General features: G+C 34.9%; 3 protein-coding genes across 5 annotated transcripts; all 3 read left to right on the plus strand.

The window, feature by feature from the left end:
• The first annotated feature begins 2,346 nt into the window (after nt 1-2,346).
• Nucleotides 2,347-5,813, plus strand: LOC131022640 (GDSL esterase/lipase WDL1-like). 2 transcript variants are annotated; one of them, XM_057952149.1, is made up of 6 exons: nt 2,347-2,554; nt 2,818-2,895; nt 3,170-3,310; nt 4,926-5,002; nt 5,100-5,249; nt 5,423-5,813. In XM_057952149.1, exons 1-6 carry the CDS (start codon nt 2,444-2,446, stop codon nt 5,661-5,663), a joined length of 798 nt encoding a protein of 265 aa, XP_057808132.1. In that variant the 5' UTR covers nt 2,347-2,443; the 3' UTR covers nt 5,664-5,813. The 2 variants fall into 2 exon arrangements, with proteins under 2 accessions (XP_057808132.1, XP_057808133.1); XM_057952150.1 differs by having other exon boundaries at nt 2,348-2,554; nt 5,103-5,249.
• Nucleotides 5,814-10,261: 4,448 nt separating this feature from the next.
• LOC131022641 (GDSL esterase/lipase CPRD49-like) lies at nt 10,262-14,084 on the plus strand. Its single transcript, XM_057952151.1, has 7 exons — nt 10,262-10,536; nt 12,357-12,434; nt 12,534-12,674; nt 13,076-13,152; nt 13,238-13,387; nt 13,597-13,914; nt 14,005-14,084. The coding sequence occupies exons 1-6, from the start codon at nt 10,426-10,428 to the stop codon at nt 13,892-13,894; spliced, it is 855 nt and encodes a 284-aa protein (XP_057808134.1). The 5' UTR covers nt 10,262-10,425; the 3' UTR covers nt 13,895-13,914; nt 14,005-14,084.
• A 9,657-nt stretch (nt 14,085-23,741) lies between these two features.
• LOC131022642 (F-box/LRR-repeat protein At3g26922-like) lies at nt 23,742-26,201 on the plus strand. 2 transcript variants are annotated; one of them, XM_057952153.1, is made up of 5 exons: nt 23,742-23,911; nt 24,047-24,099; nt 24,297-25,181; nt 25,271-25,414; nt 25,523-26,201. In XM_057952153.1, the coding sequence occupies exons 2-5, from the start codon at nt 24,052-24,054 to the stop codon at nt 25,829-25,831; spliced, it is 1,386 nt and encodes a 461-aa protein (XP_057808136.1). In that variant the 5' UTR covers nt 23,742-23,911; nt 24,047-24,051; the 3' UTR covers nt 25,832-26,201. The 2 variants fall into 2 exon arrangements, with proteins under 2 accessions (XP_057808136.1, XP_057808135.1); XM_057952152.1 differs by having other exon boundaries at nt 24,050-24,099.
• The last annotated feature ends 390 nt before the right edge of the window (nt 26,202-26,591 follow it).

The raw sequence follows: 26,591 nt of genomic DNA on the forward strand, positions 1-26,591 counted from the left end.
AAAATACATTACAAATATTTAATTATGTATCTTAAAAAGTTATAATAATCTCAATCGAGTGAAGAATTCATATAAATCACCTCATTTCATATTGATTTTTTTTATAAGGTTTCACTAAAATAAAACTTATACAAGAAGAAGCTCTTGCTCTCCAAATTAAAAATCTATATTTAATTAGCAAAATGATTGAAACTAATACAATTTGAATATCTCCAAGCGAGATGATTCCCGGAACCCAATTAATTGATGATACTCACAAGTTAAATTTGTTCTTTCAAACTCTAAACGAGATGATTCTTGGAACCCAATTATAATATTTGAAGCTAATAATGCATAAAAGTTTGTCAAGATTTTTTCAAGTTCCATACAAAATGATGTTTACAAGTTAGTTATGATATTAGAAGCTTACAAGTTCCATATTCGACGGGCTAAAATATATTTGTTTAGAAGTAGTTATAATCCTACAAGCTTAAGATGATAATGATCTTTAAAACTGCACACGAGATAATTTTTGTAACTTAGTTGTGGTCGTTAAAAGTTCAAATGAGATGATACCCACAAGTTAAATTTATTATTTCAAACTCCAAACGAGATGATTCTCGGAACCTAATTATAATATTTGAAGCTAATAATGCATAAAATTTTGGGCAAGATTTTTTCAAGTTCCATACAAAATGATGTTTACAAGTTAGCTATAATGTTTGAAGCTCCAAATCATATAATATCACAAGTCAACTTTGAGTTTTGAAGCTTCAAATAGTGGTGTTAAAAAAATTGACGCATAAAAACTCATTTTTTGTATTTTAAAGTCTACACGAGATGATGCTCAAAAGTTTAGTGTTCAAACATTAGATATCGTCTTTCAGGCTATAGATGATAATATGATCCTACATAGTTTAGACGAGATGATGCTCAGATGAAAATCTTCAATCTTATATCAACATTTTCCAAAACATTATTAAATAAAAATTTATATAAAAATAATATTTATTATTCTAATAAAAAATTAACATTTAATTAAAAAATATGGTTCAGATTAATATAATTTTAATTATATTACCTCAAATTAAATAAATTTAAAAATAATTTATATATAAATAATTGCTTATATAAAAATAATATTATATAATTTAAATAATAATATAAAATAATTACCCGTCGAATTTCGACGGGTTATACACTAGTTCTTTATATAACATAATTCATCCACCTTTTCATCCATTTTTCAATGTGGGACATTGTTTCTCTTCAACTCTCCCACATTTCTCACCACTTTTGTCCCACATTGAAAATGTAAAGAATAGATGAGGAAAGTTGGCTTTATAAATAAGATTTCCTACACAAGACTTAACTTCATTAACTTTGCTATATTTTTTCTTTATTGTATAAGGAAAAAAAACAAATTTTAATAAAAGTTTAAATAAATTTGAAATAAAAATTAAGTTATATTTTTTGCAAATTTTAACTTTAATTTAAATTTAAATCTTGCGGGTACCCGACGGGTATTCTTCACCCATTGGATAATACCCGCCCCGATTTAAACGAGTATGGAGGCGGGGCTGGGGATGAATTTCTTAGGCGGGTATGGGGATGGGAAAGCAATACAGGAAGAGAGAGTGCAGCGGCGGAATAAGAGGGAGGGCCACGAGCCTAGATCTGCAAATCATGGAGGAAGAAAGAGAGTGGCGGACGGCAGAAATCATGGAGGAAGAGGGAGGGCCGCGGGGCAGCGGAGGAAGAGGGAGGGCCACGGGCCTAGATCTGCAAATCGTGGAGGAAGAGGAAGGGCCGCGGGGAGGCGGAAAACGTGGAGGAAGAAGAAGTGTAGTGGAAGGAAGAGTGAGTGCGGCGGGGCGGCGGAGGAAGAGGGAGGGCCGGTTGGGCGGCAAAAAACGCCGACGTTTTAAGCTTCTCTAAAACGCTGCGTATTACTCATCGGCGAGCAATTACAAAAGTGTGTGTCGGGAAGCCACGTCAGTTCCACGTGTGTTTTTAAGTTACCGGAGATTTAATGGCTGTTAAAATTGAACAACGGGTCAAAGTTGATGTATTAAATTGAAATTTTGAAAGAACGTGTTAAAAATGAATTTTTACTAAAGTTCGTGAATTTACAAGCAATTAACCTTTAATCATATTCCCTCTGTCCCACGAAAAATGACACAGTTTCCTTTTTGATTTGTCCCACGAAACTTGACATATTCCTAAATATAGCAAAAAAAATTACCTTTTATTCACCTTTTCATTTTTTTAGCTACCACACTTAACATACAAAATACCAATTTCTTCATTCATGTGCCGAAACGAACTGTGTAAAAAAAAATGTGAATAAAATAAAGGACAAACAGAAAAGCACAGTGCACACTCACTACTCTCTTGCGCTCTCTCTCTCTATCACTCACACACACGGTCTCTCTCTCGCAAACACAGTCGGAGGTGAGAAGAGATGGTCGGGCCGGGGCGGCCGCAGTTTGTGCTATTCGGCTCGTCGATAGTTCAGCAGAGTTTCTCCAATGGAGGATGGGGTGCTATTCTTACTGATCTCTACGACCGTAAGGTATTTATTTTCTTCTTCTTCTTCGATTTTCAGAAAGGATTTTTGGTCAGCTGTTTCGATTTCGTATTTATATTATTGGAAGTTGGAGGTTTAATCTGGAGTCGATGATGGAACATAAAAGAGGCAAAATAGCCGGCTATCAAAATATACGATATGTGTGTGTGTGTGTGTTTTCCCCTCAAAATGCGACCAGATTGTATATTCAAATAATTTATTCTAGTAAAATTAATTGTTTCGATTTTTTTTTTTTCTGAATTTGTTAGGCAGACATAGTGCTGCGAGGATATTCCGGATGGAATTCGAGGCGCGCTGTTCAAGTATTGGACCTAATTTTCCCAAAGGTATCTTCTCGAATGATGATTGAATACGCCACATCTTTTCCTGGATCCAGGATACTTATGTATGTATGTATAATTGAGATAGGAAACCCATGTAGCCCGTTGGTACAGAGGAATGGGATTCAATGACGATGATGATGAAATTATCTTAATTCATCGATTTATTTAGTTAGCACTTAGCAGCATTTCTTTTGCAAATTGTTTATGCACCGTTATGCTTCTATTGATTTGCATCGTACACGTGTTTTCGACGTCTGGTGATTCGAACTTTTTTCAGGAAGCAGAGGTTCAGCCTTCTCTGGTAATAGTGTATTTTGGTGGGAATGATGCAGTGCACCCTCATCCTAGTGGCTTAGGTGTTCATGTTCCTCTACCTGAATATATTGACAACATGAAGAAGATCCATTTTCACCTCAGGGTATGCAATGCTTCTTTCGACTTTTTCTTTTTGAAGAAACAACTGCTATATGGATTTACAGGATTAGGAAGATATATATATATATATATATATATATATATATATATATATATATAAGGCACTACACCTGATATAAGAAATCTATAATGATTCTAATTAGTACTTGATAGAAAGGTTAGAAGGTTTTTGTCGTACAATATGATCTGCATTAATACTCATAACTAAGCAACTTTCGATTGTTAATAATTTTGCTTTTTGATCAAGAGAAAATGATTGATGAAGGCTGTTGTAGGCTACTCATTTGTATGGATAACAAAGCTAAATTCAAAACTAGTATTGTAGAATGCGGTTAAACCACTGCAGTTAGTTTGAATGGGAACCATAGTTATTAATGGCGCATTGCGCACAATCGTGCAAAGGTATCCTCGCGCGCTATTTGAATATATCGCGCAGAAATATATAAAAACATATATATCATAATCATAAGAAAAACAAGCATGATATGTCTAGTTAATAAAAAGATAAAGTCATAAAAACTTAATTACAGGGTTTAGGGTTGCTATAGATAATAGAATAGAAACTGAATATGAGAAGAGGAGAGGAAGAAGATTTGATGAATATGAGAAGAACCCTGAAGAGATCAGGAAGAAGAAGTGAAGAGCAGTTCTTCAAGAACCAAAGAGTCTGTCTGTCGCTTGGGATTAGAGGAAGAAAGATACAGAAACGTAAAACTTTAGAAGAAAAGAACCAAAGAGTCTGTCATGCAGTTGGGGTTGTACGATCAGAGCAGACTTTAAATTAAGTTATCTATAACTTTAAACCCTAAGGGTGTGTTTACTTTGATAGAAAAAGTTAGAAAAAGTATATTTTCCATCATTTTCACATGTTTCCTATGATGGATAATTTTCTCCGGTCAGGCTGGAAAATGGCAGCCCCTTTTCACTCATTTTCTCACAAATGTTGGATAATATTATCCTATTCGGAGGGTGTGAAAATATTTTCCAACATTTCAATTTTTTTATCCATCTATTTCTAACAAAGTAAACACATGATAAAAAAAGGAGAAAAAGATAATATTATCTCACATTTTCTTATCCATCATTTTCAAATGAAAATTTTACTACCAAAGTAAACGCACCCTAATTAAATATTAAAACCCAAGCCCGTGCGGTATATAATAGATTAATAGCCCATGCAGAAAATTTTCAATAGCGCGCTATTTAGCACGATGCGTGATCAGGAAATAGCGCTTATAGCGCGAACAACGCTCGCTATTAAACATTAACCTCTGCATCGCGATGCAATGCGCTACGCGATGCGCGATCTGCGCTATTAATAACTATGGTAGGAACAAAAAGGATTAGTGAGCTTGCACTTTATTTTGATGCTGCCTCAGAAAGCTTGTGAACTGATAGTTGAGATGTAGGATCTTTGAACAACGAGATTCTTGTAGTTATGGCTTGTGAAGACGCCATAGTGTTGCCTTGAAAATTCTATATCTAATATTTTGTCAGTAGTTTGAAAAGACCTGCACAAGATAAGTTAATTCCTGATATCCAACAACATCAGTGTCATGTATTCTCAATTCTCATACAGTAATTGGCACTATTTGCAGAGTCTTTCAGATAAGACCCGAGCAATTTTTCTTACTTCGCCTCCCATCAACGAAGCACTGATTCGTGAACATTTTGGGTGATTTGCGCTTTATTTATTTATTCATTTATTTTTCCATCTTTGTCTAGCCACGTTGCATATGTAATATTGCTCTTCCCCATCTTTCCTAAAACAGTAGTTTACATGACAATCAAGTCCGGAAAAATGAAACCTGCCGTAGATATGCTGAAGCTTTAGTAGACTCGTGCAAGCAGTTGAACACTAAAGTCGTCAACCTTTGGACAGCCCTTCAGCAAAGGCAGGATTGGGCAACAACTTGTTTTACGTAAGTTTGTGCTTTTCCTTACGTTTACAAGAAACCTTAGGTAAAACAGGCGTACATATTTCAGATGTCACATTTCCACATATATATCATTGTAAAATTTAACCAAGATCTCCAACATTTCTGAATTTTTGTCCTTATATATTGCATTCAAACTAATCTATTGGTAAGCGCAGAGATGGAATCCATTTTACACCAGAAGGGAGCCAAATTGTGGTGAAGGAGATTCTGAAGGTTATAGAAGAGGCTGACTGGGAACCTAGCCTCTTTTGGGTGTCGATGCCAATTGAATTGGCCGAAGATTCGCCTTATTACATGGTTCATCCCAACGATAAAGGTAAGACCATCAACGCCTCTTATGGCATCTCTAGTTGGAAAATCAAGTGGACTGCCGATAATATTCGCTCCAAGCTTTGAAACATTAAGGGCTGTTAATACTAATCCATCATAAACTCTTATGTCTATTAACACCATGCAGATATTGGTCACTGAACTGTTCATGATTTCTTAGAATGTAATCCAATATAGATTGCGTTTTGTATATAATAGGGTTGCCCTTTACTAGAATTGATAAACTTTATGCAAGTTTCAAATACTTGATAAACTTTATGCAGGTAACGAGGGAACATTATGTCGAGATTTTATTTGGAAAGAACAATTACAAATTATAGCATCTCCAACCCAAACCAAAAACTTATCATATTCATGTTTTTTTTTTTGGTGAATAGTAAAAACCTATACTTGAGTTTCTACTATTCACAAACCCATTTCATTTTTTGAGTCTTACAAATTGCAATTTGAAACTCAAAACTAGGAAATGAAACAAGAATATTGGAGATAGGTGTGATATTATGAAATACCATGCCAAAAACAGTAGGCTAAGTTTGAGCTAAATTAAATATTTTTAGTTAAATACAGACTAATTAATCATTTTTAATTAAGTTTGGGCTAATTAAGGTGTGGGATATGTAGAAAAAATGACTATTTTAATTAATTATATAAAAGTGTTGATTATAAAATTTATTACTACAACATCAAAATAATAATAAATAACAATAAATATAACGTAAATATTATATTATATATTGTTTTATTAAATTAAAAATACTGACAATAATAAAAAGAGTGCATGATTAATTTAGTAAATGATTAATTCAATAATTTTATTTATTTATTACTAATCTAACAATACATTATTGTGTATAAAAATATTATAAAGTTGTTATGGTTTAATGTGCAATTTTAAAAACTATATATATTTGATTGTAAAAGTATAAAAGTTAATATGTGAAGGAAAGTATACTTTTATTTTTAAGTTCGTGGATTGAAATAAAATTACTATTTAATATGACAGATATTAAAAAATAGATTTGAATTGAATTTGTGGGTTGGAGACGGCCTTTTCTTACGGGTTGGTAAGAAACTGAGTCAACGGAATCTTTCCTTTTTTGAAAAAACTAGTAAAACTTAAGATGCATTGAATATTTATTCATAAATCAAATTTGATGATATTTAGAAAAGAATTAGTATTATAAAAAAAGAGAAAAAAGAGTGAAAAAATTGATGGGAGAAGAGAGAAAAAAATTGGAAGGAGAAAACTCCTCTTTTATATATTATATAGATATAGATGTTTATGTCTCGTCACTTTCCATGCTAATCACGTTGATTAGAGTTAAATAATGCGTTAAGTATTAGACATCCACCGGCTTTGATCCAATTTCAACATGTTTTATAGTAACACGTTTTGTCAATTTGTAGCTAGATAGATAGACAAGTCCAAATTTTATGTGGTTTGATTTTGATTTCCCGATCAACATTTAAATACACGTTATATTTTATGTCAACATGGAGAAAATTTACACTACATCACTAAATTATTTGGATGCGTCTATTTTGCCATGAATCATGAAAATATGCTATTATTGCAACGATTCATAAAATATGTTTGAAATTAAAATTGATTAGGTCAAAGTAGGTGAAGTTTTTAGATAGTTTAGTAACGTATGTTAGATACAACAACTTCATGAATTTTACACGGATTTTATCAACTCAATAGACAAACCCCTTTTTATCCAATAAAATAAATAGATTATCTCTGAACTAAGAGATTTGTTTTGAGTGATATGATAGATAAATGAAAATAGTTCAAGCTAATCTACTTTTTGATGAATTAATTAATTTTAAATTTATTTGACCATGTTATTCTTCAAATAGTCAATTATATATTTAAATTAATATATTATTTTAGCCCATTTCATATAATAAAAAGAAAATTAGAAACTTTTATTGTTATAAATTTACTATTTATTCTTGATGATATATTTTTTTTAAAAAAAATATAACCTAACTCCATTCTCCCGAATTCAGCCCTACCCCAAACTCTGCCCTTTACAATAGTATTTTGATAAAAAAAAAAATGTTACTATCTCTACAATTTTATCCGTGGGACTAAAATATTCTTTTACTATGCTCCCTTCATCCCTCATAAGAGCATCAACAACGGCGAGTGCAATGGCGGGATCGAGCCCGGCCTATCGCACCCGCCAGCGTTGTTGAACCCGGGAGCGATGGAGAGGGAGCAAGCGGGCGCACCGGGTGCGAAGGAGGGGCGGTGGCAACACGCGCCCCTTTTCAAGCAAAAAAAAAAAACTATATCAAAAATAAAATTAAATTCATTGCACCCAAGTGGGTGCAATACCATTGCTGGAATGGGTGCAATAGAAGTGAGGACCACTTCTATTGCACCCAACAAAGCTCACGGTTGTTGATGCTCTAAATGCATAGTTGACCATGCTCTAAATATGAGTTTATGGCCCATCGTTTGGGCGTTTTCTCAAATATATCTCACCCTAAGCATATTTACAAAATAATACCCATCGTTTTATTTTTTTCTTATTTGTGGCCCGCAAAAATAATTCGGCGACCGATATTTGACGTGTCCGGCCAAGCGCCATGTTGGAAGTAGAAGTGGAATAAAAAACATTGCAGAAAATCCCTCACCTCATCCCTCACCAAAATCCCCAAAATTTCAGAAACCCTAGGTCCTCTCCCCTACGCCGGTGCCGCCTTCTTCCTCTCTGACTTCGACCGACACCTGCAACTGCCGCCCTCCATTTCTCGCCTTGACCGGACAGCAGCAACAACATCGCCGCTCCAGCCGGCTTTTCCCCCCTCTTTCCATCTCCCTCTCCCTCTCTAACATCGCCACTGCCGCTTGCCGGCAACGACACTCCACCATCCGCCATGGTTACATTTACATGACTGAATCATTCATGTTTGGAATATTGTTAATGTATTTTTTGAATATCCATGTGGCATTCGTTAGGTATACGAATTTGTTAGAGATGTTCAAAGCACTGGATTCATGTTAATTGGGCTGCCGACTAGTTGTACGACCTATTAAATAGGTTTCTATCTCCTCTCTCTCTCTTATATCTTTGGCCACCAACAGAAGTGATCTGTCAACCCACGTTCTGAGTTTTTTTGAGCACATTTGAATTGTTGATCACTTCTAATATTCCATTGTCTTAATAATGGTTCTGTATTGGTGAATCATTTTAAATCTTTGATTAAGATTAGCTTGTTATTTGTACCATTAACCTTCATGTTGAGAGATGATACTCGTCCCATTTCTGTTCTTTTTGATACGTGGGGGATTTTTGGTGAGGGAGGAGATGAGGGGGACGAGCGAGAGAGTGAGTGAGAGATCAGAGATGAGGGAGAATGACCGGCTACTTCGCCAGAACAGGGGTCGGTGACGGAGGTGATCTGTGTGAGAATGAGAGGGAGCGAGAGAGTGACGAGAAGAAGAGAAAGTGAACAAAGGGGAGAGAGAGGCACATACACGTGTTTTCTATAATTTATTTTTTATTTTTTTCTATTCCACGTGTACTTCCAACATGGCGCTTGGACGGACACGTCAAATACCGGTCGCCGGATTATTTTTGCGGGCCACAAATAAGAAAAAAATGAAACGATGGGTATTGTTTTGTAAATATGCTTAGGGTGAGATATATTTGAGAAAACGCCCAAACGATGGGTCATAAACTGATATTTACCCTAAATTTAATAAAAATTTGTTGAAATATTGATATTGGATAAAGGATCCCACATTGAGGGTATTGTTAAATAGTTTATAGGTGATAATTAGAGATGTCAAATGGTACGGGTCGGGCCAGCCCGGCCCGAACCCACTGGGCTTTCGATTTTTTCGGGCCGAGTCGGGCCGGCCCGAAATTAGATCGGGCTACAAAATTGTAGGCCCAACCCAGCCCCTCTCGGGCCATCGGGCGGTCGGGCTAAACCGGCCCATAATTTTTTTAATATTATTTTTTTTACAAAAATAATAAAAAATAATTTAAATTAAAAAAATTAACTCAAATTTAAATTAATAAACTTTGGCTCTTATATCTTAACTTCGGCACAAATATCTCAAATTTGAGCTAGAATACACCATATGCTTGCTGCTCTACACAAATGGAGCAATTAAAAATTCATTACAAATGATGTATTTAATTAGTGCATTATTAATCGACAAGATAATTCTCACAAAAAAAATAAAAATCATAAATCATATCATTGTTAAATATAAATAAACATGAATTAAATTTTGTTTTTGTAATCCGGCTTGAGATAATTTAGTCTTTTAAAGTTTCCTTAATGTATATATATATATATATATATATATATATATAATAAATGGGCGGGCCAAAAAAGCCCGAAAACCCCGGGCTTAAAAGCCCGAAACTCGATAAGCCCGACGGGCCAAAAACCCCGGGCTTTTAGGCCCGATTTTTTTTGGGCTCTATTTTTTCAAGCCCAGCCCGCCTCCTAACCCGGGCGAGCCGGGCCGGCCCATCGGGCCGGGTCGATTTTGACATCTCTAGTGATAATGTTAGTTATAAGGGTAAAATTGTAAAAATTATATGTGAATCGTGTCCAAAAAATAAAGTGCTCATAAATTTAAAAAACGTATATAAAAAGACAGAGATATACAAAAATATAAGGACCAAGATAATATGATTTTAGCTAGATCATGACGACAACATCTTTTTATCAATCAATTCTACTCTCACTTAAAATAAACACCCATAATAATATAAATACACTTTAAGATAACAATGGAATTCCGTTCTCCACTCATCTCTCAACTCAAACAACAAAAGAGAGAGAGAGAGAGATGGTGGGCCCCCGTCGACCGCAGTTCGTGTTGTTCGGTTCGTCCATCGTCCAGATTTCCTTCAAAGCCAGAGGCTGGGGATCAATCCTCGCTGATCTCTACGATAGAAAGGTAATCACACATTTAATGCTTCTTGCCGCATTCAAACATTAAATCATGTGAAAAATGCCCTTCCTTTATAAAATCTAACACGCCATTCATTTTCTTGCATTCTACTCTCTCAGTCCACGATGTTGTTTCCATATTGTCAACGACGCGGGTTTAAAAAAAAGTAGTGAATAGTAAATAGATTGTAGGGGATATTGTAGTGAGTGAAGTTTGAGCCCCAATAAAAGCAATTTTTGATGAAAATATAAAGTTAAGAGATATGATTAAAGTGTTATATGAACCTTACAACTATAAATAGAAATGGAAACGATATTACGGATGGATCGAAATGACAAATATGAAAACGACGGAGGGATTAATACTTATGAGCTTAATGGTGTGTGTTTTTTTTACTTAATGGTGCAGCCTCGTTGACTAAATGTAGCTGACTCCCTTGTTTGATTTGATGATTTCAATGGATTGTTACTATATATAGATTGTGGTTGTGTGTGATTTTTGCAAAGGTTATGGAATTAATCGTTGTGTTGTTTGTTGTTAGTGATATGTAATGTAACACCAGTTGGTGGTGATCATGGGCAGAGGTAGGGGGTAAACCCGAGATTTTCAAAGCGAGTAGGATATTTTTGTAATTTTATAAATATATTATTAAAAATTTAAACAAAAAATGATTTTATCTCCATTATTGAGTTATCACTTTACACCTTAAACTCTCTGTGCACTATCAATTATCATATTATATGCTGAAGTATCAGAGATATTTTTTTAAACCTTAAAAAATTATCAATTTTCTATCAATTATACCCTTCGTCTATATTTGTTGGTTCCGAAAATTTGATGTGTTTCATCGGATACATGATGTATCTAGAATTATTCTCTTTTTAACATATACTCCCCCCGTTCCACCGAGCTTGAGGCGTTTCTTTTGGGCATGAGAATTAATAAACTATTATTTTAAATTATTTACATATAAAACTTAAATTTATTAAATCTGATAAAATAAAAAAATTAATTAAAATAAAAAAATTATTTTAATTATATTTTATTTTAAAATAATAAAATAATAAAGTGAGAAATGAGGGTTATTTGAGACTATTACAGAAAAATAAGGGGTGCAATTAGTTTTGTAAATTAGTGTTTTAAATTACCTAATTTTTGCCCAAAAAGGAAATGACTCAAGCTCGGTGAACAGCCCGAAAAGGAATACGACTCAAGTTCGGTGGGACAAAGGGAGTATTGCACTACAAAATAGCGTTATTATGTGCTCACTAATTGAAAATTTGTAGGGTGAAAAATGAATAAATGATACAATTGATACAAAATCCATAGTTCAAGATTTAAAAAAATATTTTTATTAGTTCAGAATATAATTAATAGTGTGAAAATAGTTTAAGGTTTAAAGTAATATTTACCATTTTGATAAAGTGACACATAATTAATTTTTGCCTGTCATATTTGAATATTATAGATTTTTTTTTTTAATTTGCATTGCAAAACTAATTTGCATTGCAAAGCTTTATCCGTCTTAATTTTTTGAAATTACTCTCTTTGGACTTGAAAATTAGTTTAAAAGATACTTTTGTAATTTAAATGACACTATAATTATGTTAATATTATTTAATTTTTAATTTAATTTAAGTTTTATTATTTAATGATTAATTTTATTAAAAAAAATTTGGACGCCCCTGAGTCGAAAGTTTGACTCCGCCACTGGTGATGATCATTTGGATCTTTGTTGATATATAACAGACAGAATTATTCATTCATTCCATATCAAGATTGATTTTTTTAAACTCTTTCTTTTCTTGCAACTGTTTTTTTTATAGGCAGACATAATACTACGTGGATATAGTGGATGGAATTCAAGGATGGCTGTTGAGGTTTTGAATCAGATTTTCCCACAGGTAGTTGAAATGCATCTATTTTTGAAAGAAAAAAAAATGAATTCTCTGTATTTACATTCTGTATATGAATATTACATGACAGTTTTCGTCGAAATTTAGGATGCTGCTGTTCATCCTTCTCTGGTTATAACCTACTTTGGGGGCAACGATGCAATGAGGCCTCATCCAAGTGGCGTAGGCCCTCATGTTCCTCTTGCTGAATACGTCGGAAACATGAAGAAGATTGCTCTTCATCTCAGGGTAATGTAATAGTAATAGTAGTAATACTTACTCCCTTCGTCCCACGAATCTTGATGTGATTTTCTTTTTCGGCCGTCCCACGAATCTTGAAGCATTTTTAAAAATGGTAAGAATTAGCCAAAAAATAAGGGTTATTTACTTACACACTTCTACTTTATCGCTGTTTTACTTATTACCTATACACTTAAAACACTAATCTTCAACTCCCTAATTCCCGTGCTGAAAAGAATTGCATCAAAATTCGTGGGACAGAGGCAGTAATAATAGTGATAGTAATACAACGCCTCGATTTTTAGCCACTTTTAATTCCCTTCTCATGGTGAACTAGATGTTTCAAAAGCAAGCAACTTCATTGAAATGGGAAGTTTGCCTAAAATTTCATCTAACACTACATTTCCTAGAGTCTTGGAGAGAAGCTTCGGATGATATTTCTTACTTGTCCTCCCGTGCACGAGGAGATGGTTGTCGGATACTACGGGTGAGCATATCGTGCTTCTCACTATAAATGTGTGGAGGAAAATAAAGTGTTATCTCAGAATGTGGTCTCTCTTATCTGTCTCTAGCAATATGTTTGATAAGCAAGAGCGCAGCAATGAGGCATGCCGTGTATATGCTGAGGCTTTGGTAGCGTTGTGCAAAGAAATGGACATTGAGGTGATCAATCTTTGGACAGCTTTCCAGCATAGAGATGATTGGGGGCCAGCTTACTTAAGGTACATTCATGGCCTATATACAAATAAAATCATCATGTTTTGCAATTTGGTTTCAAGATTTGAAACCTCCATAGCAACTTGTTTGAAAACTACACAAAAGTGGACAAACCAATGCCTATGTTTATGTATTTAATTTACACACCATGAATAGTGCCTTTGAAATCTTATTCTTCATTTTCTTGGAAATGAGGATTGAAATGTTTGTGCAGCGACGGCATACATTTGTCGGACGGAGGGAGCAGAGTTGTAGCTAAGGAAATACTCAAGGTTCTTAGGGACGCAGAGTGGGAACCGAGCTTGTATTGGCTGTCAATGGCTGCAGAATTTTCGGACAATTCGCCATATTACAGCGTTGCTTCTGATGGCGAAACCACCGTTAACGTCTCAGACACCATTGCAGAATGGAAAATGGAGTGGATGGAACGAAGCGAAGTTGAAACTTTTGGCCTCAAAGTGTTCAGTTTCAGTTCCATATTGAATGAAGAAGATGATGCTGATGATAAGTGATAATGGTGTGAGCTTCTGAGGTCATGGTTTTCTGTTTTCTCGCAGTTTTTTTCGCCTTTTTTTTTAATAAACTAACAGTATTAAATAAAGAAAACTCTGTTGTGTTGCAGGTTGTTTTTCGCCATTGTTGTGCCTAAAGATTGTGGTAAGAGCACAAGTTATAACTTATAATGTTGATTGCCTAAAGAAACTCTGCCTATCTACTATCCATCTAGTTGTATATGTCTTTGGACATGATTCATCGAATGTAAAGTTAGGTTTCTTGCTTTCCAACGTATGCTTCAGAAACGAAAGGGAAACTTATATTTTTTCCATCCACAAAAAAGAGTCTTATTTTGAGAGCGGACACGAGTTTTAATAAAGTTGTCGTAAGTAGAATAAAGGTATAATTTGTAGAGATAGTGTTGATTAAAAAAAGTAGAATGAATGTAATACGTTATTAGTTAAAAAATGAAATCAAAGTACAATTTATAGTTAAATATAAGAGAAAATGTAAGATGTGATGGTTCAAAGTTTATAGCGAAATGAGACTCTCTTTTGTAGAAAAAACAAGAGTAGTAGTGCTCTTTTTCGTGGATGGAGGAGTATGATTTTAATTATGCTAATGAATATATTTATTCTATTTTTTGGGTGAATCTTTTATTAAAAATGTAGAGCATATTGGTAAGGAAATAGCAACAAAACATTGCTTACTCAATGTGTATATGTACAATTGGAGATATTTCTTTATGGATGACTCTATTACTTGTGTCCAATATACCACATACAACTCTTTATTTATTTTTTTTTGCTTATTTGTGGAATTTTATGAAGTCTTATGCTTTGAGAAGAAAACTTGGTAGGTATTTCTCAAAAGAATTCGTAGGCAACAAACATACTAAAGAGAAACTAATTAAAATTTATCATTGGAACTTATCATTTTTTTGGAACTTCTCAAAGTATTGATCATAGTAATAAATTAATACTAAAGAGGAACTAATTAAAATTTATAATAAATTGAGGATGGGACACAATAAAACACAATAAATTATGGACAAAAGATTTCATTTGATTTTTTCCAAAGGATATATAGGAGGCTTTTGGTGGAGTTGTGGAAAGAAATGGACATTTAGGTGATCAATTTTGGATAGCTTTCCAACATATATAGATTGGGGGAGACAATAAGAAGATAAATCAAAAAGGGAAAAGCTGTTTGGCCATATTATGGCCGGCCATAATAGGGTAAAAATGCTTTAGAAATGCTTTATAGTTATACTCTTAAATTTAGAAATGTGACAATTATTAGAAAATAAGAAAAATATCAAAATATGACACATTAATAAATGAGGCGCTCTCCTGTGCAACCGGTTTCTGAATGACACTACTTCAACATACAAATGATATTTGAAGATCTTCAAGTGTTATTTGTATGTTGAAGTAGTGTCATTCGAAAATGTTCAAATGTCTTTTTCCGAGGAAGTAGTGTCATTCTGGTAACCAGTTGCACGGTGCAACCGGTTACACAAAAGTATTTGAGTTAATTAAATAGAGCAAACAGTATAGCGGAGCTAGCTAGAATAGTTGGAATTTTAAATTATTTTTCTATGGCATAAGTACTACTTAAATGTGCGATGAATGAGATGAAATAGGCGAATAACCGAATGGTTCCTCGTCCTAAAACATTTATTATAAGAGCATTCCCAGCAGATCACCTAAATGCATCACTAACTCTAAATTTAGGCTAAAACAATTGAAAATGAGATAAAAAAATGCATCCAGCAGATCCCCTAAATTGGATGGGGCCCACAAAAAATTTTACACCTACCTAAATTCAATCTTAAATTTACACCCACCCTAAATTTATTTTAAGCTTATAATTAGTAGGACCCACACATAATTATTATTTTTATGTAGAAAATAGGAGATCTGGTGTATGCATTTATAAAATCGAGATCCTAAAATTAAATAGGGAAGTTTTAGGGAGGAATATAGGAGCATAATTTTGGGATTTCTGCTGGGAGTGCTCTAACAGTTCTAATCTCTTTACTTTATAATTATTTATTAGAAAATTAAAATATTATAGTATAATAAGTTTTAATTAATATTTATCATTAAAGCAGAAATTAAAAAAATATACTACTACTATCCTAACTTTAAATTAATTAACTAAAATGATTCATTATTACTTTAAATAAATATAAAAAATGATTAGAAATTAGGGGTAATTGCTTGTAAATCCCTAACGTTTACACGGAATTGATTTTTGCACCTATTTTTATTTTTCTTCTTTTAAATACCTAACCTTTAGTTTTTTGTCTAAAAATTATCCGGCGATCGGTTTTTTCTTACGCCGGCGCCGGAATCGACGAGGTGGCAGCCGGAATTGACACCTAAGTATATATTTGACATGTGGAATAAAATTAAACAAAAAAAAGAAAAAAAATTCACATGTGGAATAACCCCCCACCCCCCGTCTTCTTCCCCCTCTCCCCCGTTCCCCCACCTGCCGCCCTCCCTCCTCTCATTTCCCCACCATCTGCCACCGGGCGCCGATATCTGCAAATCAGCCACTCTACCACCACCACCGCCTCCGCTTTCCCCACCCTTCGCGCCGCTACCTGACCAAATCGAGAGGCCCATCTCCTGTCTTCCTCTGCTGGCCTCTCTCCGTCGACCCATCTCCAATTCGAGAGGCCCATCTCCGTCGGCCCCTCTCCAAATCGAGAGAATTGCTACTGTCGGCCGATGTTGAAATAGAGAAAAGGGAGTCGTTTTTGTCATCGAAAATCAGAGGAAATGAGGGCTAGAATGTCGCCGCTGCCCTGAGTCGCCGCAGAAGGAGAGGTGGGTGTGCCGAGTTTTCAGAGGGAGACGGAGATGGCGGCGTAGTTCTGAGGAAGACGGAGGTGTCGAGAAGTTCTCTGTGTGCCACGGCGACGGAGGTGGCGGCGTAGTTCTGAGGGAGACGGAGGTGCCGAGAATCTCTCTGTGTGTCGTGGCGACGGCGGGTTGGGGGAGGAAGGGGGCGGCGAAGGGGCGGCGCCGGTGGTGCTGGCAGGGGGAGGCGGCGGCTTGTTGGGGGAGGGGGGGATAAGGGTTTAAGGAAGATGATGATGATTTGGAAATTTTTTTGTTTTTTTATTTTTATTTTTTTGCCACATGTAAAAAATTCGTTTATGTGTCAATTCTGGCTGCCACAGTGGTATTTTCGGCGCCGGCGTAAGAAAAAATCGATCGTTGGATAATTTTCAGACAAAAAAACTAAAGGTTAGGTATTTAAAAGTAGAAAATTAAAAATAGGTGCAAAAACAATTCCGTGTAAACGTTAGGGATTTACAGGCAATTACCCCTAGAAATTATAATTAGATAAGTGAATCCTTATTGATTATTTTGGGTAAAGTCTATCCTACACTCAGTTTTTTACACTCCCATATTAAGATGATGACATGTGGACACCAACTTTTACTCAATATCAAATAATTCAGATTCTGACCCCTTCAAAAATCTTTATTTACATAAAAACCCCTTACTTTGCAAAAAGGCATAGATAATCCAATTCTAACTCTGAAATTTTTTCTATAATTTGTAAATCTAATGCATTTCCCACGATGTGCCTAAAATGGTATCAGAGCGGGTTTTTATTGAGGAATTATATTATATTTAATTTATTTTATTATTAACCTATGTGGGATGAGACTCCATTAAAAATTATGGATCCGGACGAGTGTCTGAGATGTATTGTATACAGGAATTCTCTTCAAAATCTGGAGAGAGAAACTACTCGTCTTTTAGACGAACTCAACTGGAATAATCGATCCCTCGTGACGAACATTCGTCACGGAGAAGACGAAGAGATTATTCGTGATATCATCACGGGTATTCAATCCTACCATGAACACCTTATAGGGATCGTCGAGACTAGAACGACGATTGAACGAACAAGAGATGGCGCTTATCAGTCCCACGACTAATGGAGCAGAATGACAAAGTTGGAACAGCCTATCCAGCTTATCAAAAGATCGAGCCAAACTCTTCCGACAATGTCAACTTGCGGGAGATCCAAAGAACGGTGGAATATTATGGCAACAAGCTATATGATCTACTGATGGAGATGAGCCAAATATCACTCAAACAAGGGGAAATCTTAAAACTCTTGTGTGATATTCAGAAAAATGTGGAGGATATTGAAAGGCGGAAACCATGTTCCGAAAAAATTCGGAATACATGGTCCAAAGACCCAACCTATCCGCTACCACTTAATGCAACACCCAAGGAACTGCAGCCGGAGGACATAATCCGAATCGTGAAAGGGAAAAATCATGAATAACCCTGATCGAATCGGATTAGGGGATCTACAAGAGTTAGCAGAATCATTTGCTAACCTATATATGGTTGATCTAAAGATGAACTATGGAGGGGAGGTGCCCAAAACAGAGCACCCACAAGAGGAATCATCCAGGAGAGGAGAGGCTCGCGGAGAATCGAGCCATTATCAACGAACCAGAAGACGCCGACCCAAGATGCAGGACACTCCTGTAGGGAAGGTCACACTTGAACCAATCCACCCATATGGATTGATTCTCATGAAGCCACCTTTAAAGATTGGGAAGTTCTCATCGATGACTGGGCTTCAGCTATGAAGGTCGTGATTGCCACGATAGAATATGGTAAAAATGAATTTATCAAAATCTTCGAAGCAAGTTTTGCTGGAATGGCAAAACAATTTTGGGATAAGGCATCAACGGAGGCTAAGAATGAGTTGTTCACCAAAGAATCAGCTCAGGAAATCCTTGAAAATGCTGCCCACCAGATTAAAATCTATTTTCTTGGAATGAGTTTCTTTGAAGCATCAGCAGAAGAGAAGCGCAAAAAATATCGACAAGCACTTTACAATCTAAGATTGGTAGTGCTGGAGCCAAAAGCTCTTGATGAATTTTTGCGCCTATATGCCCTATATGCCCATATGGGGTTAGTTGATGATCAGACGGCCAGGGACCTCTTTTTTACAAAGTTTCTTAGTCCATGGAGGGAAATGTTCATCAACGAATACGTATCACCAGGAGAATATCCACTTGATAGTGCATCAAGAAGGATGTCATATGTTCACAAGAAGCTGTTCGAATGGTGCCAGAAGGCAGCGGACCAGAGAAATCTCAAGAAATTGAGGAGGCTCAATAAAGAATCTCCATTGATGTGCAACAATCTTGACCTTCCAACAGAGATTGAGGCTGAGTTGTTGTATTAACAGAGGAGAAAGAAGAAACATAGGTATCAACCCTATGAAAGAAGACCAAGAACAAGGCGGAGTTCTTGGAAGCCAAGAACTATGTGGACCCGACAGAAGGTATGCTCCTACAAATCAGGCCAACGGAGCGGACCATCAAGGAACCGATTTTCTTTTCAAAAAAGAACTCCAGCAAGGAAATTTTCAGGCGGGCCCAAGCCAAAATAAATGAAAGTTTCAAAGATTGCAACTGCTGGACGTGCGGTGCAAAGGGCATATTTCTACCAATTGCCCAGACAACGAGAAAAGAGGGATAAGAAAATTTGAATCCACTCCGAATATCGAAGACGCCCTCTACAACCAAGAAATGATACCGGTATATCAGTTCGAAGTATATCCTTCGATGAGAGTATATCATCTGAAGATTCGGATATGACTGATGGATCATCCGGAGACGAGTCAGATTAAGGAAGACGAGGTTATCCACTTTCAAAAGGAGGATCAGGAAAGATTTACCAGCCATTCCCTGATTCCGCTAGAAAAGGTGGTGGAAAAACTCGTGACAAAACTCAAGAACAAAACCATGGATATACAAACATTCCAAGGGTTTTCAAGAGGAAGATTGGATCAAGTTATACAAAGCTTGAGTCCATTCAAAAGGGCGGCGCTTGATTCAGAGAGAAAGGGCGAAGAGAAAGAGTGAGAGATTCGAAATAGGCTAGGGTTAGCAATAGATAGATAGAGAGAGAGAGAGAGAGAGAGAATTGTTAGTATGATTAATTGAACTAATTGTATCTTAATTTAGGCTAAAAAATGAAAGGAGACTAGTTACATGGGACGACTCAAAAAGGAATAGGAGACTTGAATATTGGGACGGATGAAGTATATAAAATGTTATCACCCAAGATACAGAGTACTCAAGTTAATATATATAACTCTCACCCATAGTAAATCAAAGTGATACACACTGTAATATATATATCTGAAATCTTATTAGGATTTAGGTCTCATTAAGTCACCGAGATCTTGATTCTTCACTTAGGTCAGACAGAAGAATACATCTCACTGTGATCCTATCAATACGTTTTCACGCACCAGTACAAATAAGTAGCCAAGACAATCTACTTCCATCTATACTGCAACCTAAACCAACGACTCGTCCTAGAGTCATCTCGGCTGTGATCAATTTATATCTCATAAGGTTATTCCAATTATATGGTCTTCTGTGATCTACAACACACCATATAATCTACTTATATAGAAATAACAGGACATACATATGCAATCATGAACAATTCAGATAGGAGATAAACAGTGAACTTAGGAAACATTGTATACAAGCATAAAAAGTTCTTGCTTTCAGTATACAAATCCAACAAAATTAGGGTTTGGGGGGTGGGGAAGGGGGAAGACGTTGGGACTTAGGAGGGGGGAGTTTTTATTTCTGTATTTTTTTTCCACGTGTAATAAATGTGCTTAGGTGTCAGTGCCAACTGCCATTGTGTTATTTTCGGCGTCGACGTAAGAAAAAGTCAGTTACCAAACTAAAATCAGAGAAAAAAAAGGGATTATGGATTTAGAAGTCACTTTTTCAGAATTGGTACAAAAACCAAATAATGAATTCCTTTATGAATTTACAGACAATTAGCCCCCAAAAAATATATAGTTGCAAGTTTTTGCAACTTATCAATTGTTGTCTTTAATTCTAATTTTTTATTTCACTTTTTAATTATTATTTTTTAATCTACAAATGCATTTAAAATTAGGATAAAATGAAAATAAAATTATTATAATATTTTTTTAATTATTTCATTTTTTAATTAATTCAATATTAAATTAATTAAAAATAACATTAAAAGTAAAAATAAAATAAATAACAAAATTTAAGAGCCAAAGCGAAAAATCTCCCACTATGGAGGATGGGCTCTTAAATGATAGAGACTATCATTTAAGAGCTCACCTTGACTCTCCACTACGGATGTTGTCAAGCATCAAAACAATTATAAGCTCCTTTAAAGTGTTTGGCAAAATAAGCTCATAAAGAGAGCTTATAAGCTGTAAAATTAAGCTTCAAAAAAAAAAAAAAAATCTGCCCCAACTTATTTTCTCATTTTCTTATAATCAACACTCATTTTACAAAAATAACTCAACTATAATTTTTTTTTTCATTATATATCATTATAATTTCATCTCTTTTCGATTTTATCTCTCTAACAAAATTTTTCTCTCTCTAACTAAAAATTCTCTTTATAGTTTATAAGCTCAATTATCCAAACACTTTGTTGGCAAATAAATGAAATATCCATCCCTGATTTCGTTGATCCCAAAATCCTTAGATGTTTCTCTTGAAACTAAGATGATGAGTTCGTTGATGAGCCCAAGGTGATGAGCCCAAGCTCTAGCTCCGTCTTTCAGCTCTGGCATACACCAGCTTGGGCATACACCAATTCGGGCATATTCTAGCTCTGGAATGCACCAGCTTTGATAGCTCGACTCCAGACTGTAGAGCAGTATTAGGGGGGTTTGGGCTAATGAGCTTTAGAGGTCTAAAGGGCCCAAAAGCCTTAGGGTTATTCTCATTCTTATAAATAGGGCACTTGTATCTAGAAGAGAGGATTCATTCTAGCTCTTTATTTGTACTCACAACTCTTCTCCAATAATAAAAACTCTCTCACTTTATTGCTTTTATCTATTCTCATCTAGCTTTAATTATGGAATTATTCACGAACTCATCATAAGGCTTTTCTTAGACTTAAGTGTTTTAGTCCATTATAGTAATAGGACTGAAGACCTTGAACTGAAGCTGCATAAGTTTTTTATTTATTCAACGTTGCAAAATTATCTTTTGTATTGAATTAATGACAATATAAATTGACCAATTGATTTATAAGCATTTTCGCTAGGTATATATTTTTTTTATAGCTCTAGATGAGATGATTCTCAAAATTCACTTTTGATCTTTCAAACTCCAGACGAGATAATGTTAAAAGGTCAGAAATGGTCTATCAAACTTCATACGAAATGTACTCAAAATTCAAATTTGGCTTCAAACAATATGATGCTCATAAGTTAGAAGTGGTTTGCCAAACTCCAAATGATATGGTGCTTATAATTATATTCCAGTCATTTGAGCTTCAAATAAGATAATGCTTAGCACTCTAATGCGGTCTTTGGAGCTCCAAATGAGTGATACTTATAACTCAACTCCGATCTATCAAACTATGGACAAGATGATATTTACAAGTCAGTCATAGTCTTTCAAGTTTCACACGACATGATGCTCACAAGCCAGTCATGGTCTTACGAGTATTTTGGTTCCAAACAATATGATGCTCATAAACTAGAACTAGTTTGTCAAGTTCCAAATGAAATGATGCTCATAACTTAATTCCGGCCTTTGAAGCTTTAAATGAGATAATGCGTAGCACTCAGCTCCGGTCTTCAAGCACCAAATGAATGATGCTTAGAACTCAACTCCGGTCTATCAAACTATAGGCGAGTTGATGCACACAAGTCGGTTATGGTCTTTTAAACTCCACACGAGATGATGCTCACAAGTCAGTTATGGTCTTACAAGTTTCGAATGAGATGTTGCTCACAAATCAGGTTTTATCTTTTAAATTGCAGATGAGATGATACTCATAAGCCAAATCTCATATAACAAGCTTCAGATAAGCTAATGATTAGAAGTTCGACATACAAAAGTTAAATGTGATATTTCAAACTACAGATAAGATGATGCTTAAAAGTCTTGTAAGGTTCAAATGAGATGATGTTCATATATAAGATGTGGTCTTAAATTTTGTCTATCAATTTACAAAAATTATACTCCTATAAAATTAGTAAATCTTTCCAATAACAATTTACAAAAAATACGATTTGTCAATCCTTCATCATATCTTATATCAAATAAACCTAAATCATTTTCTTCTTATTTTTCTAAAATATCCAAACTCACATCAACTTTTTATGAAATTTCATCAAATAAAAATTTATATAAAAAAACAATCTATTTTAACTCTCAACAAAAAATTAACATATAACTGATAAAAAATGTGAGATTATTATAGCTTGAACTGTGCCAGCAATTTATTTTGATCAAATAAAATTAAAATTTTAAAATAATTTATATAAAAACCATTTCATATGCTATACTGAAAAAATAACGAACAATGATAATTATAATTATAATATAAAGCGGTTTCTCGTCGAATTTCGACACGTCACACACTAGTTATTACTATAGAGTATTACGAGTCAATGCGTCATAATAAATAAATAAATATTTTTATACAGAAACATAAATAAAAAATTGTAAAATTTTGATGAAGATAGAGAAAATAAAATATTTAAGTTTTAAATTTTTCATAACTTATTTGTTTTAATTTAAATTTTGATGATTTTTGTACTATTTTAAATTTAAGATGTATATTGAATTTTTTTTAATGAATCAAATTTAACGATGTTTATAAAATAATTAAAATATAAAAAAAAGAAAAAATAGTGAAAAAAATGATGAAAAAGACCAGAGAAAAGAAAAAAAGGAAAAAATTCATCATTTATACATTTATATAGATTATTATTATTTCAACCGAGTAAAAACCCATATTTAAGTCGAGACCGTCTCCAACGTCAATAAGGAGTAGATTATTATTTCAACCGAGTAAGAACCCATATTTAAGTCGAGACCCAATCCTTCTCAAAAAAAAAAAGTCGAGACCCAATAAACCTAACTTCATAAGTTCTCAGCTGAAACCAAAGGGCTGTTCATAACTTTTTTTTTTTTTTTTTTTCCTGATCTGAACATAGCTGAGGTAATTAGTTCTGATTTGAACAATGTTTTGTTCTGCACGCAGTTTTGTTTTGAGTAGCGCAATCAGCCAATTAATCCTGCTTTTTTTAGTAATAATTTCTTAATTTCTAAATCGTCTGTATTTAATTGATTGAAGTAGTGATGGATGTGAAGTATTTCAAATCCGATTCAGATTTTCTGGCCAAGGAGGTAATCTCAAGTTTTATCTGCTTGCTTTCTCTTTGATTGGTTATTCCTGTTTTGGCTCTTTCATGAATTAGTGGATATTTTGGGTTAATGAGAATCATGTAATACTCTTCCGCGTGTTCAGTCATTTATCTTCATGTAAGATTTTATTGTTATTGCATCTTAATATTTTGTTATTGGGTTGTTGTTTTGTTTGTTAGTGGTGTTATCGGAGATGCAATGGTGGAGTTGATAGGATTAGTGAGTTGCCCGATGAAATTATCCTTGGCATATTGTCTTTCCTATCATTGAGGGAATGTGTAACCACTAGTGTTCTTTCTTCCCGATGGTCGGATTTGTGGAAACACACCCCTAATCTCAACTTGAATGCGAAGCTTCTAACCAACCATTATCAGGAGCCTATACAAGGACACGCATGGGATGCTGAAAGGTGCAAGTATATAGAAATAGTAAACTCGATTCTCCAATCACATAAAGCCCCTTCATTGAAAGAATTCAGAATCTCTTTGTATGCAAACAAGTCAGCCCAGTGTGCAGTCGCCAAATGGCTTGAATTTGTGCTTTCAAGACACGTTGAGAGATTGATTTTGGACTTGGTATGTGACGATACGAGAAATTCGGTTTCAACTTATGCGGTTTCCCTTGAAGAGTTGTTAAGAGACAGGCCTCAAGATCTCATTGGTTTTAAATCCCTCAAGAGTTTGCGTCTGAAAGGTTTCAGGGTGAGTGGCGAGGCTATAGACTCGTTCCTATGTAATTGCCCCCTGTTGGAGCAATTGTATATCCATGGATCATTTTTGACATCTGATGTTGTGGTTTGTGGCACGGCACTCAGGCTAAAGCTCTTTCATATAGATAATTGCTATGGTTCTAGTGAAAATTCCATAAAAGTTTCTGCTCCAAATCTTACTTGGCTCGGGGTCTGCGCAACACTGAAATTGATACTTGAGAATATCCCAAAACTTACTAGAGCGTATTATACCTGTCCATTTCCAAGACCAGATTATACCAAACAATTTGCTTCTTCAGTATTTTCCTGCGTTTCCCGACTGCAAAATCTCAACTTGAATCTCTGCTCTACTAAGGTTAGACTATGTATTACTATGGCTGCAACTACTTTTCTTGGTTTTGTTTCTACATACTATAACTCAACGAGATATTGTTACTTGTATAGGTGTTTTTACCAAATGCCATTCCTCAAATGCCTAACTTGAAGAAGTTGGCCGTTGGATATGATGGTGTAGCGTATGAACCCGTTCTCCAGCCAGTAACAGCTTTAATACGAGCATCTCCTCGTCTTCAAGAACTCAAATTACAGGTTTGGTTAATTTACCTTTTCCTTCTATTTGTGCTCTGCTCTTTCTTTTCATAACAAAATGAAACTTATAAACAACATTTTCTCTTACAAAGATTTTGGTGCGTGCAGGTTGCGCGCCCGGGAAGATCTCATACTACATGCAAAAGTGGTGAAAGACATCGGCACCGGCATCTCAAAGTGTTCGAGTTCATAGGATTTTTTGAGCGTGAAGGCGATCATATCGAATTGCTGAAATATGTTTTGGATAATTGCGCAGCGCTTGAGAAAATAATTCTCAATTGTTCATCATGGTCTAGGTTTGTATATAAATTAGAGGCTCAGCCACGAGCTGCCAGAGACCGCCTCGAGCAACTGCTTGATGGCAAAGTAGATGACCGTATTCAGCTATATATTACTCCCTCCGTCCGCCAAAAGTAGACTACTTTGGTTGGGCACGGGATTTAATAAAATTGGTGATGATTTTGATATAGTGGAGAAAGGGTCCCACCACTTTATTAGATGTGTGGTTGAGATTGAATTTGGGGTGGTTTTTTTGTAAATAAATAGTGTTTGTAAGGATAAAAGATTAAAGTGGGTGATGGGACCATTTCCATAAAAGGAAAGTGGTATACTCTTTGCGGACGCCCAATATAGTAAAAATGGTCTACTTTTGGCGGACGGAGGGAGTATTTAATTATACTTGTCATTTTCTACTGTTATTTATGATTTTGAACTAAGATTTTTATTTAATGTTATGTAATGTTTTGTTACAAGTTATTACTGTATTATATAAATCAAATTACAACTCCTTTCACTAGTGTGTGTTGACCAAGCTGTAAGGGGTTAGTGTCCAAGGACAAAGGTCTTGGGTTCGTGTTCCCTGTGACGCGGTCATTTAAATTTCTTTATTTCATTCTGTTAATGTATCAAAAAAAAAAAAAGAATGCAAGATGGAGGAAGTCGAGTTATATGTTTTGTTATAAGCTTTTGGTCTGGATGATTATTTTTTATCTTTTTTATAGATAAAAATAATAAGGTTAATATTTTGTTTATTTTGATCAATTGAAATTTTGAGATATATATTGAAATGTGGGATTGGATAAATCACGGTCTTAAGGATAAAAACACTCGATCATAGGATTTTTTGGGCGTGAAGGCGATCATATCGAATTGCTGAAATATGTTTTGGATAATTGGG

This window comes from Salvia miltiorrhiza, chromosome 4, assembly GCF_028751815.1.
Source record: "Salvia miltiorrhiza cultivar Shanhuang (shh) chromosome 4, IMPLAD_Smil_shh, whole genome shotgun sequence".
Taxonomy (NCBI): domain Eukaryota; kingdom Viridiplantae; phylum Streptophyta; class Magnoliopsida; order Lamiales; family Lamiaceae; genus Salvia; species Salvia miltiorrhiza.

Coding starts and splice junctions, on each gene's coding strand:
- LOC131022640 (XM_057952149.1), top strand. CDS start 2,444: ATGGTCGGGCCGGGGCGGCCGCAGTTTGTGCTATTCGGCTCGTCGATA. Junction 2,896..3,169: donor TGGACCTAATTTTCCCAAAG/GTATCTTCTCGA, acceptor AACTTTTTTCAG/GAAGCAGAGGTTCAGCCTTC. Junction 5,250..5,422: donor TGGGCAACAACTTGTTTTAC/GTAAGTTTGTGC, acceptor TGGTAAGCGCAG/AGATGGAATCCATTTTACAC.
- LOC131022641 (XM_057952151.1), top strand. CDS start 10,426: ATGGTGGGCCCCCGTCGACCGCAGTTCGTGTTGTTCGGTTCGTCCATC. Junction 10,537..12,356: donor CTGATCTCTACGATAGAAAG/GTAATCACACAT, acceptor TTTTTTTTATAG/GCAGACATAATACTACGTGG. Junction 13,153..13,237: donor ATGGTTGTCGGATACTACGG/GTGAGCATATCG, acceptor ATCTGTCTCTAG/CAATATGTTTGATAAGCAAG.
- LOC131022642 (XM_057952153.1), top strand. CDS start 24,052: ATGGATGTGAAGTATTTCAAATCCGATTCAGATTTTCTGGCCAAGGAG. Junction 24,100..24,296: donor CAGATTTTCTGGCCAAGGAG/GTAATCTCAAGT, acceptor TTTGTTTGTTAG/TGGTGTTATCGGAGATGCAA. Junction 25,182..25,270: donor TGAATCTCTGCTCTACTAAG/GTTAGACTATGT, acceptor TTACTTGTATAG/GTGTTTTTACCAAATGCCAT.